Below are 13,305 nucleotides of genomic sequence, written 5' to 3'. Positions count from 1 at the left end.
AAATAGTTACTTACTAAGCTGCTGCTTTAGTTTGAGCACATCTAAGGATGAGCGCCTTAGGCTAATTTTAGCAAGGGTATGTAAAACAAAGTTAAGGATTTGTGATACTCCTTCCTCTTTGGAACTATAGCCAGAGGAAATTGAATGTCATTTACAATTAATTGATGTTGTAATTAAAGGAAGGGTTGAGGTACTGGGGGAGAAACCATCCATGGGAAACATTTTTGACACACCCTATATACTTTTATGCTTTAAAAATATATATAAACATGCTGATGAGAAGCAAATGGCTTTTATTCTGTTTTCACACAGCAGAAGCAAAAAAGTCCTGTGGTATAATCAGCCTTGAAAATGCAGCTATTCTTTTGTAGCATGTTAAGGGAAAACAGATTAGCAAGAAAAGGAGGAAAAGATTTGTTTTTCATTCTGTCAGGAGTGACTTAGGCCTTATATTGAACTAGACAAAGAAAGCCATTTTTGTATGAGAACTGTCCTCTCCATTTATTGGAATATACCACAAAAGATAAGAGGAAATAGTGCCCTGTAGCTTTTTCCTTAATATTCAAAAAATTCTCAGTTGGTATTTAGCTTGTTTCACCTAGGTGAAATTAACTTGGTCTCAGTTGAGTTCTCGGTAAATGGGTGATCACATAACTACCAACCTACTTAGCACTCTGAACAGAGAGGCTTTAAACTTGGCAGGTTTGGAAACTGAACTGCCCATAACAAATTTTATGGACCCTAAAATATGAGTCTCCGTTCTCCTGGGGAAGAACTATCTGTTGGGAGCTTAACTACTGCAAATTGCTTAATCCGCTATTTGGCTATAGAGGAAATTCAATCTTCGGGCTGTCAATAATTCAGGGCCTTTGAAAAGCACCTATCTAAATTTATAATTCGTCTGGGGGCTTGTTTTGTTTAATCCCTGAATATGAGAGGCATATTGTGAGTGTCCATGCATATGATGGAGAGTGTGCAATGTTTATACTGTATTATTATCAGAAATTGTTTAAGCTAGAAGAATGCAATAATGGTGGTGGCAGTAAAGTAATTTTTAAATATATCACATAACTACATATGGCCTGAGGTGAATGTGTTTTGTTTTTGCGTTTAATCTTCTTATGTTCGTTAGTTCATGAAACACAAGGTTGTTGTGCTTTGTGATTATACCAGTTGCAGAGGAACAGCCATGTACATAATGCAAACACATTTTTAATTGTTTCAACTTCTGAAGTTCTGAATTAAAAATATTAAACAGAGGGGCACTGCCGACAGAGGGATGTAGATTAGGCACTTCGAAAGTGCAAATGAGCCCAGGATTTAAATATCCCAGGCTTCATTTACATACTCATGTTCTGGCGCTGTGCCGATCACTCGCCCTTTCGAAAGTGAAAGTGAAGTCTAGCCGCAGCTCTGCTGACAGCGGGGATCTTTTTCGGCCAATTCTATACTCATTTTTTGGAGTACAGGATCTGCCGAAAAAGCTCCCCGCTGTCGGCAGAGCTGCGGCTAGACTTGACTTTCACTTTCGAAAGGGCGTGTGATCGGCACAGCGCCCAAACATGAGTATGCAAATGAAGCCTGGGATAGTTAAATCCCTGGCTCATTTGCACTTTCAAAGTGCCTAATCTACATCCCTCTGTCGGCAGAGGAATGCAGTCTGGAGGTAGCCTGAGAGCACAGGAGAAACAGGCTCCTTGCTCCCAGTTCCAGAGGTTGGCCCCACTATGACCTGGCCCACTGTAATAACTTTCTAGCCGTTACAGGAAAAGTCTGACTTTGGCTTTGAAGCTCTGAGCTGGAGGGAGCATTCTCATTTGCCTTGTAGACATGGTGCATGTATTGTCGGGTCAGGTGCTTTGAGAGGATGGAGCAAATCTCAGGATATTTTTATAAGCTAACGTACTGCGTATGTATGAACTGTTTTTCAAAGGCTTATTAATTAACCACATTTTCCCAAGGATTGCAAAAGACCCATCACTGGTGCATAATTTGATTTAGTCAGTGCAAAAGCCTGTGTGGGCACTCGTAAATTGACTTGAACCTTGCTTATCAATCTTTTAAGCAAATAGTTTTAGCAAAGTCCATGTAAGTTCACTTTGATTTAATTAAATCAGCTTGAATAACATCTTTAGTGGAACTGGTTGTTGCGTTCAGTGTGCAGGTGCTGGGCAGAGTTGGTGGTTTGTGATAGACATGTGGTCAGGGTTTGTGTGTAGATCAGTCCTCCTCAGAGTGTCATATCTCTGATCAACTGCATTCCCTCTAGCACTTACAAGGTGGAGATTTGTGAGGATTTTGTCATCTTGAAGACACAGGAAATGTGTATGCCTTCATTAGCAGCAACTGAAGACAATACACTTTATTAAACTAACCAAACAAATTGAGGTTTTCAACTAGGGATGTCAATGTGTAGACAATAATACGATTAACCAATAAGCCAGGGTTTATCAGTGGCAGCGGGAGTTGGAGGTGGGAGCTGGCTTCCCACAAGCGCCGGATCTGCCTCCTCCCGCTTGCTCGGCTGCTTCTGATAAGACAGCAGTGCGGAGGGTAAGGGTGGCAGGCGGGAGCCGAGAAGCTGAAGTCAGCTCTTTACACATGCTTGTTCCATTGACCCACCTGCCCCACCCTTGCTGCCTCCTACAGTGACATGGGGGGAGAGGTATAAAATGGTGCTCAGGGGAAGCCAGCTTAAAATGAGACACCTGCCCTCCCCTGTGAGAGAGAGCCATGCGGGCTGTCAGAGGAGGCTGTGGCAGAGCATTCTCTGTCCATGGGGCTCTGTGCAGCTGTCTGTCTGTTCCCACCTGCCACCCACCCTGCTGCCTCTAATAGAGGCAACAGCACGGAGTCACAGGGGGTTTGTCGAGAATGGGGCTGGGAGTGCGCACTGGCTGCCATACTGCCCCCAGGGATTATTGAGTAGTGGTGTAACTGATCAAATTTGCTGTTACGTGTCTATTCAATGACATGCTATCTAACATCCCTATTTTTAACTGGTTGGCTATTTTTTCCTCTTCTAAATTGTGGGAGTAGGATCTGGCTTACTTGTATGGAAATTTCTATTTTAGGTTATGCATTAGAAAATGTATATCCTAGCAGAATGGTTTTTTTTTCCTATCTTTCTTGAATTTTGTAAGTTTAAGAAACAATTGTGGTTAAAAAGGAGTAATTTCCTAGCAACATGGCTCTGCTTTCTGGGTCAAATCAACTGGGATGTGTTTTTTGCATACTCAAGCAAAGTTCATCTGTACTGACTCATTCATCTGACAGGGTCCACGTATATCCTACTGAGTTCACAGTATGTATTCTAGGTTGAGAGTATCTAACTCTTCTGTTATAATTACAGGGTGTTTTTCTAGAAATAACTGTTGTGGTTGAATAATTTTATTATATGATTGTTGTGGAATACTTGTCTGACTCTCTTGGTTTTTATAGAGATATCCTACCCAGAATATCAGTTAAGATGTATTTACAAAAAGAGCATGTTAACTTTTTTGATAGCTGTTCTCTCTAGCGCCCTGTGTGGATATAAAATCTGTATCTATAAAAATAAGCTGCAGATACCTTCAGTGACATCTGCTGATGCGGATACCTGCGGATATAAATAGTATAGCCGCAGATTTGCAGGTTTCAAGATAAAAAATTTGTATCCACATAAATAGCTGCAAAAATGAGCTGTGAATATACGTGGATTTGCAGGGCTCTAGTTCTCTGAGCTACAATAGCTCTGCCACACAGTCAGTCTGCTTCAGTCACAATTGGGATAATGTAATGAGCCCTGGAGCTGCAGATAAGATGCCATTACTGTCAGGACTGTTGGGTGACCAGCCAGGGCCGAAACAGGCACAGGTTGGAGCAGGAGCAGTCTGTCAAAACCACCAGATTCAAGGGTGACTTGTGCTCTGAACATTAATTTCACATACCCTGGAACCAATATATTTAATATCCACCCTTTTTTTTGTTTGTTTGTTTGGTTTTTTTTGTTTCCAATTTGGAGGGGAGGCAGCTGTTTGCCTGCCTGCCTGCCTGCCTAAGTGGAAATCTATATACATTTGAGTAACCTTGCTGTTGTACATGCTGGGTTGGTGGTACTTAACATTAAAATGACACATCATGCAATCCAAATCTGCGATATGATAGAATTAGAAACTTGTTCTTTCCTATTGGGGATATGAAGTAGAGTTAGAGTGTGATTTAACTGAAGAAACACCCTGTTATTCTTTGGGATAGTGGCTGCAGATAATTTTTTAAAAATCATCCTAGCCTGGTGGTAAGTTACCACTCGTGCCAAAGAATTAGAGCTGCTGTGACAAGGTATTTCTGTGTTTATAGGTCCTAGGAGTATTGGAGACTGCTGTGACTGGACTTGATAGTTTTGCTTTTGTTTTCCATTAAATCTTGAAAGGAGCACTGAATAAAAGGCAGGCTGTAGACATCAGCTTGATCTCTACTTTTTACCCCTCCAACTTTTCAATTCCAAAAAAGGAAACTACAGCAAATCAGAAGGACGCTGGGTGTAGTAGGGGAGGGGCAAAGCAGAAATCTCAATAGAACATCTGTTATGTTCTGCTTTCCTCCATTTTGTTCATCTGAAAGATCCAAATTCTGGTTCAGGCCTCCTCTGCTTTCTTGGACAATGTCAGCAGAGTAGGATTTGGGCATTGGGTTTCAAGTCCTCCATACCAGGCAGTCTCTGGGTTCAGGGTTTTAGAAGTATACTTGTACTAGGAATTCAATTTAAGCTATACATACTTGAAACTTTATACTCATGAAATACTAGAATTTAAAACGAGGAAAAGGCTAGGGATGTAAGTGACTAGTTGAGTCACTACTTGACTAGTTGCTTCTTCCCCTCTTGACAGAGCAGAAGCTGGTGCTGGCGTAAGTAAATCTATAAGGATGTCATCTATACTCCTAGAAATGTAGCCGTGTTAGTCTGGTGTAGTTGAAACAAAAAACAGGACTATGTAGCACTTTTAAAGACTAACAAGATGGTTTATTAGATGAGCTTTCGTGGGCCAGACCCACTTCTGGCCCACGAAAGCTCATTACCTAATAAACCATTTTGTTAGTCTTTAAAAGTGCTACATAGTCCTGTTTTTTGTTTCATCTATACTCCTGTTCCACACACAAATATCAAATCTAGTGTAAAGGATAGAGTTGGTTGGAAATCAACACATTTTAATGATTAGAAACCAGTGAGAATCAACTTTCATTTTATGAAAATAACTGAAGTACAAATACAAAACAAAATTAAACTCTATTTAAATTAGGAAACCATAATATAAATACAATCCACCTATGTTGCTACTGACATTAGGACTAGTAAGAAACAGGAGGGGAACAAACAGTTTTCAAGTGTCCTGTGATGTCTTCAAAGATTGTAGAAGCATTTTCATACTGTTTAGTAAGACCTTTATGTAAATGAACGTTGTCAGATTTTGGATTCAGCCATTGCTCTGTTTTAAGAGATGTGTACTTTTTAATTAAGCCAGAAAGTGACAGGTTAGTTCTCTCCCTCTCTTCACTTTTCTCACTTCTTTCTGCAGTGTGTGGACCTGAGCTGCAATGAACTGAGTGAAATCACATTACCTGAAAACCTGCCTCCAAAACTACAGGAACTAGACCTGACTGGAAACCCCCGACTAGTCCTAGATCACAAAACTCTAGAGTTGCTGAAGTAAGTAAAATACCTTCATCATAATGCAGAGGCAGAATGACTCCAAAGGTGTGAGACAAGAACCTAGTAATCAAGCATGAAATATACATGCCTCTTTATTGCCAGATGGGCAATAGGCAACAAATCTGTCGGTAATGCAGAAAATGAAGCCTTTTTTAAACAGAATTTTTACCTACAAACAAATACAATTGCTGTCAAATACCATTCCAGATCAAAACAGCTGTTAACTACTATTGGGTTGGTTTGACCTGTGTGGGGGTTTTTGTTTTTTTATTGTTTTTTAACTCTATAACATTTGATCCAAGCAATTGCTCATTCCATTACTGAGGAGTATGTAATTTGAAACTGTTAGTTTCCTCCTTTGTCCACTGGTCACTTGTCTCAATCACTTGTGCCTCTTTCCACATGACTGCTTTGTATGACACTCCTGTTGTACTTACCCTCGCCAGGCTTGTCTTTTAAAGATCCACTTGTGCCATACTGCCTGCAATGAGCCTTAGTGGTTAATTGTCTTGTATAGAAATCAACCCCCTGTTTTAGTTCTTTTATTGTGAGCTCTTTGGAAAACAGTGATCATCCTTGGTTAGTGTCTGGAAAACACCTAGCACCTTATAAAAGCCACCATAAATAACTGGGATTGCTTCCTAGGTAAACAATTTATTTTGAGGCTATATTGATTACTTCCACAGTGAGTCATGGGTTTTGTAGGTGTTAGTGGTTTTGCTTTCAAACCTCTCATTCTTTAATATTCAGAAGGCCAGAACTATCTACACCAGCTTTGAGGTTCTTTGCCTGTCTGATCCGTCCTGCCTGTTAGCTACTTAAAGTACCCAAATCTTAAACCTGACTCTGGGAATAGTCAAGATTTTTGTTTTTTAGATGCTAAGCAACTGTTTCTGTAACTATAATTTTCAGACAAACAGTGCAGTATTACATTTCACCTATCACAAGCGATGCTTGTCCACACTAAATTTGTTTACTTTTAAAAATTAAATCTTGGTGTCTTATTGCATTAAACATAACAGAGAAAATTATTTAAGACAAGTAACCTAACTTAAATGGGAATTGGGGGAGGGGCAGTGTGTGTTGTTTGAAAATAAATGTCAATATTATACAACAGGCAAAGCAAGCGAACATAGAGACTTATCCTTCTCTATTTTAGGAGTTACCTTACCCTAACAGCAGGGCAGAAATATCTCTTGTTTTTGTAGGTGACTTCTGAGGATGGTAATTGAATTATGCTTTATTCTTTTACAATGGCAAATCTCCCTAATCCACATATGGATGACAAGTGCAGAATATGCAGTAGAAAACTACCTTTTAGATTGCATGGAGATTTATAGTCCTAAAATTGCTACATCTAAAGATGTAGAAATGTCATTTTAGCCCTTTTTTTGAAAGTACGCCACAAATAATGGGAGGTAGCTATTCACCCATCTATAAAATGAGGGTATCTGAGACATAGAAGCTGTGATTTACCCAAGGTCAGTAGTCTTTAGCAAAACCAAAAATCAAACCCAAGTATCCTGTCTAGGGTGACCATATTTCCCTATGCTGAACAGTGGATGAGTTCTGATGGTTTCTAAAATTTTCATCAGTTACTGTGCCTGTTTAAATGTATTTATCTTCACTAAAAACTTAGTATATTAAAACTAAGGGAATTCTTAATTCAAGTTTCTTTTCACTGTTTAAGTAGTTCAGTTTCTTCTCCGTTTGGGAAATGAAAACAAACTTGATTATATTATTACTGTCCTTACTAATTTTTTGTTGCTTTCAAGTTACCACAATGTTGCTATTTTTAAGGTCTTGTCTATACTGATAAAATTTATCACGAAAAATCCCTTTTTGGTGACACAACCTAGAGAGCATTCACATTGCAACATGATAAAAGTCATGACCGGTGCCCAATTTTTGTGACAAATGTGCAGCTCCACTAAGGACTTTTGTCTCTTCCCTCTCCTTTTTGTCAACAGTCATGCAATGTGTACCACAGTAAGTTGTTTGTTGAGTTTATTGATCTCCAGCGTGTTTCCCACAATGCCCAATTAACTACTCCAGCCAGCGCTTTGAACTAGGAATGTTAAATATTGGGTAATAATCACCTTCCAGCCCCACTTCTGGGGAACCCTCTTCCACTCTACGCTGCTGCCGCCTCTCTATCAGAGGCAGCAGCGCAGGATACCAGGCAGGAGCTGCACTGTGAGGGGAGCCAGCTTAAAAACCAGCTCCCTGCACAGATTGTCTACCACTGATATAGTAGTCAAGAAATGTGAGTAGCCAAGGAGATTAACCAAAAAGACTAGGCTTATTAGTTACTCATATACTCAAGTACTTGTTTACATCCCTACTTTGAACTCCTCTGCCCTGCAGCCCAGGCAGAGGCACCAACCCGGGGGGGTGCCTGATGGCAGCTGTAAGGGGCGCCCGGGGGCCACACTGCACCCCTTAGAGCTGTCATCAGATGCCATGCGCCAGGGGCCACGCAGCGCCCCTTAGAGCTGCCATCGGGTGCTGTGTGCCCGATGGCAGCTGTAAGGTGCGCAGCACACCGGAGGTGGGAGGGGGCATGCATGCGCTGTGCGCCCGGGGACGGAGCTGTGCATGCGTCATGCGCCTGCTGCCCGGGGCACAGGAATGGCTCGAGCCAGCTCTGCTGCAGCTACAAAAACAGGCAAACGGATGCGCCTCTCACCTAAAAAATCCCAGTAACTCTAAAATCCATTTCCTGGTGTCTGGCTCATTTTGTAGTGGTCCTCATGGCATTTTCTCAGGGAAACAAATGGTATTGCTCAAGACACTCTCCTGCTTGGAGCACTCAGATCGTTTGGATCTGATCAGTAAGGGGGTGGGTGAAGAATAGGTGCAATTGCAGCTGTGAGACCCATAGGAGCTGGGGTTGCATTTCTCAAGCCCTTTGTGTGATGGGCTATGATTAGGACACCTGACAATTCAGAGCCAAGATAAAGGAACTCTGGCAGGACTACCAGGAGGCTAAGGAGGCAAACAGCTGGTCTGGTGTTCTACCCAAGGTATGCTGCTTTTTTTGAAGAACTGGGGACCCCACGTCCAAACCCGAGGAAAGTGTGGACACTTCACATGGCACGGAGACAGAAACAGGAGGTAACCCTGGAGACAGAAATTATTGATGAAGAGATGGAAACAGATGAGGCGGTTGGGCTCAATCCAATGACAATCTGCACCAGGCAGCAAGGAATTGTTCTCAAGTCCTGAGGTTTGTGAGGCCTCTCAGGAACTGGATGTGGAGCATGAAGCAAGGGAAGAGACGCGGGGTAAGCTGTATGGGCGTCAGCCATGCAGCATGGTAAATTGTTCTAGTTCAGCTGGGGCAGTGGCATTAAGTTGCTGTGTATTGTAGCATGGTGGGTTTGGGGTGAACTGCAGTGGCTCTTGCAGCTGGGAGAGGGCGTGGCAGCCAGGGGGGCAACCGGAGGCTGTATTTCTGTGAGCTGGCGAAGCCTTTCCTGGATCTGCATTATGTCCAAATGGAGCATCAATGTGCAGAGCTATCAGCAGCCATACTCAGGATTTTGCTGGCCTATGGCGTGGAAGCTTTGCCTGAGGTACTTATTTTCTCTCAGAGATTCCATGGCAGGGCTGCCATTCCCCCACTGTCATGGTACAACACTCTCTCATACTGTGCTACCAAAAGCAAGACAGTACAGAGTTTGGCTGCATAAGGAGCTCCCTGCTCACATCCGAAAGCAGAGCCCAGGTTTGCCTGTTAACTTTCAGCAGGGGTAAGTCAGCTGGAGTAATGGCAGCCTGTGGACACATTTAGGCTTATTCTAAATTGTTTCCATGTACACCTACTGCACAAGTGTGGACTGTACTTTCCTAGGAGCCCATACCCAAGCCTCCTTCCGCTCTTTTCCCCCGACTTTTAAAACTCATCATGATCAGAGTGTCCAGGGAGATTTGTGTTTGCCACTAAGGTACAAGAAAAGTGGCCAGAATTTTGTTCAGACATGCATGTTACTGAAATGTTACAATCTTTATCAGGAAGAGTACAGTCACTCTATTGTTAATGGTTATTTTTCCAGACCAGACCTGGAGAAGTCAGGTACATTTCTCTGCAGACAGGCTCCATCAACTAAGGGAAAAAACCAGAGAGGACAAGGGAGGATCTGGTCTAGGATGTGTTACAGCATTTAATGCTTTAAACAGGAAAAAAAAAGGGAGCAAAGAAAACCTATGGAGATGCAAGTCAGAACAGAAGCCACTGAACACATGCTACAGCTCATGGAACACCAAAATGAGCTGCTGAAGAGTCTTATCAAGATGCGGTGCAAACAGAACCCAAGGCCTCACTGGCAGCAAATGCAGGATTCTTTCCACAGACACCATTGCTCTACACCTTCACATCAGCCTCCATGGGCACACAGGCAAAACTCTTCATCCAGTAACCTTCCCTCTATACCCCCACACTCATTTTCATAATCAGATAATGTGGGTTTTTTTCCTAGCACAATCCACACCTGGTCAAAGCAGCAGTGACTTTGACAGCTGGATGTTAACACCTTAGTGAGCTTTTCCAATAGCAAGACATCAATAAAGACAAATGTGATATAGGTTTCCATGAGTTTGTGACACACGACCCTCGCCAATCACTCTGGCCCCCATCGAAACCTGTAAAATCTCTTGGGTTCCATGGGAATGCCTTGCTCAGGTTGAGCAGTGACATGCAGTAGGGAAGCAACCTTCACATACAGAAATGCCAGTGTCCCTCATTGTCAAAGTGGTTCCTCAGAGCCTCCTTGATACTGATGACAACCCTGTGAGCTCTTCTGACAGCTAGAGTGTCTGGCAGTTCAAACTATGATCCAGGCACCGTGTCTTATTGTTCCATACACGGGCAAACATCTCACCCTTACACACACGTAATGTAAGCAGCGGCATGCAGCCACCATCTTGGAGATATGATCCTCGACAAAATCCAGCCTCCCATAGAGACAGCTCCATCTCCCTTTCAGTCTGCCAAACTCACATTCAACAACCATGTGGCATTAGCTTAGCTTGTTGTTAAACTGCTCCTTACTGCTGTGCAGGGCCTTCATGAAAGGCTTCATGAGCCAGGGCTATAAGGGGTGGGCAATAATTTTTGATCAGGGGCCACTTCAGAAATTTTTGAAGTTGTCCTGGGCTATCCCAGAAGGGGCAGGGCCTCAGACGGAAGGGGCAGAGCCAGGACACTTCCCTGCCCACAGATGCTGATTGGTCTGTGGGTGGGGGAGCGTGTGAAGTCTTTGTGCCCCTCTCCTCTTCCCGAGAGTACCGCTAGCTGTTCTGAACAGCTGGCAGTTCCCTTTAGGCGCCCATGCCCTTGCCAGTGGGAGAAGACTTTGTGTGCTCCCCCCTTAGGTTAATCAGGGGACAGGGGGGAAGGGGGAAAGAGTGGGGGAGCATGCAAGGTCTGCCCCTGCCCTGCAAGGGAGTGCCGCGCTTAGTCACCCGCCAGCCAAGCAGCAGCTGGCGGTTGACTCTAAGTGCGAGCCCCTTACAGGGCGGGAGGAGACATCGCATGCTACCCCACCCACAGGCCAATCAGGGCTTGGGGGTGAGGGGAGTGCACAAACTCTCCTCCCACCCTGTCCCTATCTTGCAAAGAGTGTGCAGCACTTATAAGCACCGTATGCTCCTTGCAGGACCAGGGCAGGACGTGAGGAGACTTCACGTGTTTTCCTCCTGCCCCCATGACCCGATTGGCCTGGGGGCGAGGGAGCGGCAGTACCTCCATGAGCTGGATCAACCTGGTGGGCAGGCCAGATCTGGCCCATGGAGGCCCTTTTGCCCACCCCCAACCTAGGATCTATATGGCCTTTTCCACATATCCCTCTATACATTTCTGGTTTGGAAAGAAAGTTCCAGCATACAGTTTTCTGTACAGAACGCTACAGGAAACTACAGAGCATCAGTAATCTTCCTGAAAACACCATCCTGGCCACCATGGATGCAGAAGCTCTTTACACCAACTTTCCACATGAAGATGGATTACTGGCCATCAAGAACACTATCTCTGACGCCACTGCACACTTGGTGACTGAGCTCTGTGACTTTGTCTTCACCCACAACTGTTTCCAATTTGGGAATAATTTACGGGTGTCTGCGGCACAGCTTCGGGCACCCATATGGCCCTACAATATGCCAACGTCTTTATGGCTGACCTGGAACAACATTTCCTCAGCTCCCACCTCCTAGTACCTTTACTTTACTTACTCTACATTGGCAACATCTCCATCATATGGACCCACGGGAAGGAGACCCTTGAAGAATTGGACAGAGATTTCAACAACTTCCACCCCACCATCAACTTTAGATTGGACAAGTCCATGCAAGAGACCCGCTTCCTTGACACTACAGTTACAATTAAATGACAGTCACATTTCCACCACCTTCCACCCGAAACCTACCCACCATTATACTTCTCTACATGCCTCTAGTTTCCATCCAGGACACATCCCATAGTCAGTTGTTTACAGCCAGGCCTAAGATACAGCCGGGTTTGCTCCCATCCTGCAGACAGGGACAAACTCCTACAGGATCTCTATTAGGCATTCTTAAAACTTAAATACCCACCCATGAAAGTGAAAAAACCGATTGACAGAGCCAGGTGAGTACCCAGGCATGAGCTTCCTCAAGATAGACCCAGTAAACAAAATACCAGACTGCCACTGGTCAACACCTACAGCCCCCAACTGAAACCCCTCCAGCGCAACATTAGCAATCTACAAAAGTGACTACTGTGCACAGCTGCTCTGTGACAGCCCAATGCAATCCCACTTCACTGTTGTCCCTGGCACCTCACATTGTCATCCACATTAGAATCTTCCTCCTCTGCTGTCAGTTGCAGAAGTAGCTCTGCTGCAGTGCATAATGTCCTAAGCACAGTGAACACCACATGAGAGGGAAGTCTGGGAGCCTTGATTTCTCACAGCAGATGCTGGAGTTCGCAGCAAGGACTGTTGTTCAAGTGGTGCGAAAAGCAAACCGGAAGCCCCAGGAGGTCTGGGAAGCAAAGAGGTGGCTGACAGGACGTTTTTCACATTGTCAAAATGCCTAGTGCTATGTTGCATGTTCCCATAGTGCTTAATGGCTGAAGTCGTGCCAGGCCCTGTGGGATGCTTACCCACGTTGCTTTGCTCTTTGTCAACGGGGGAGCTAACAATGTGGCCATGATATGTCAGTGAAGGGTGGCAGAGTAAACCTGATTTGTCAACTTTCTTTTTGGTGACCTATGAACATCCACAGCACTTTCAACATCAAATCTTTCCGGTGTAGACAAAGCCTAAGTTGGGAGCAGTGGAAAAGGGATGCATCTTAATTTAGAAATTGTACTGGTGTATTAGTAGTTTAAACTTCATTGAAACTTTTCTTCTGGCTTTAAGATTTCAGATATTGGGTCACATTTGACTTACATTGTTAGAAGGACAGCAGTAACACAAGACCCAGAATGCTCCAAGAGAGTTCTTAAATTTTGTTGATAAGTCATCTTGTTGCTTTGTATACTAACTAGCCCCACATGCTGCAGTTAAATAAAGCAACAGGACTAGATGGTGTTGTCTTCCTGCCACAAAACACTGCTGCAGTTAGTGCTCTTTTGA

The 13,305-nt window shown here is 43.8% G+C and overlaps 1 protein-coding gene across 1 annotated transcript in view; it reads left to right on the top strand.

Annotated features, from left to right (window-relative positions):
- PHLPP1 (PH domain and leucine rich repeat protein phosphatase 1) overlaps positions 1 to 13,305 on the top strand; it is a 244,809-nt gene that overhangs the window by 218,586 nt on the left and 12,918 nt on the right. The window contains exon 13 of the mRNA XM_014573530.4: positions 5,556 to 5,686. Within this exon, the coding sequence (XP_014429016.4) occupies positions 5,556 to 5,686 (131 nt within the window). The remainder of the gene's footprint in view (positions 1 to 5,555; positions 5,687 to 13,305) is intronic.

This window comes from Pelodiscus sinensis, chromosome 2 (assembly GCF_052426305.1).
Source record: "Pelodiscus sinensis isolate ZL-2025 chromosome 2, ASM5242630v1, whole genome shotgun sequence".
Taxonomy (NCBI): Eukaryota; Metazoa; Chordata; order Testudines; family Trionychidae; genus Pelodiscus; species Pelodiscus sinensis.
Note: the sequence above shows the minus strand (reverse complement) of the source record. Positions and strands in the feature narration are given on the sequence as shown.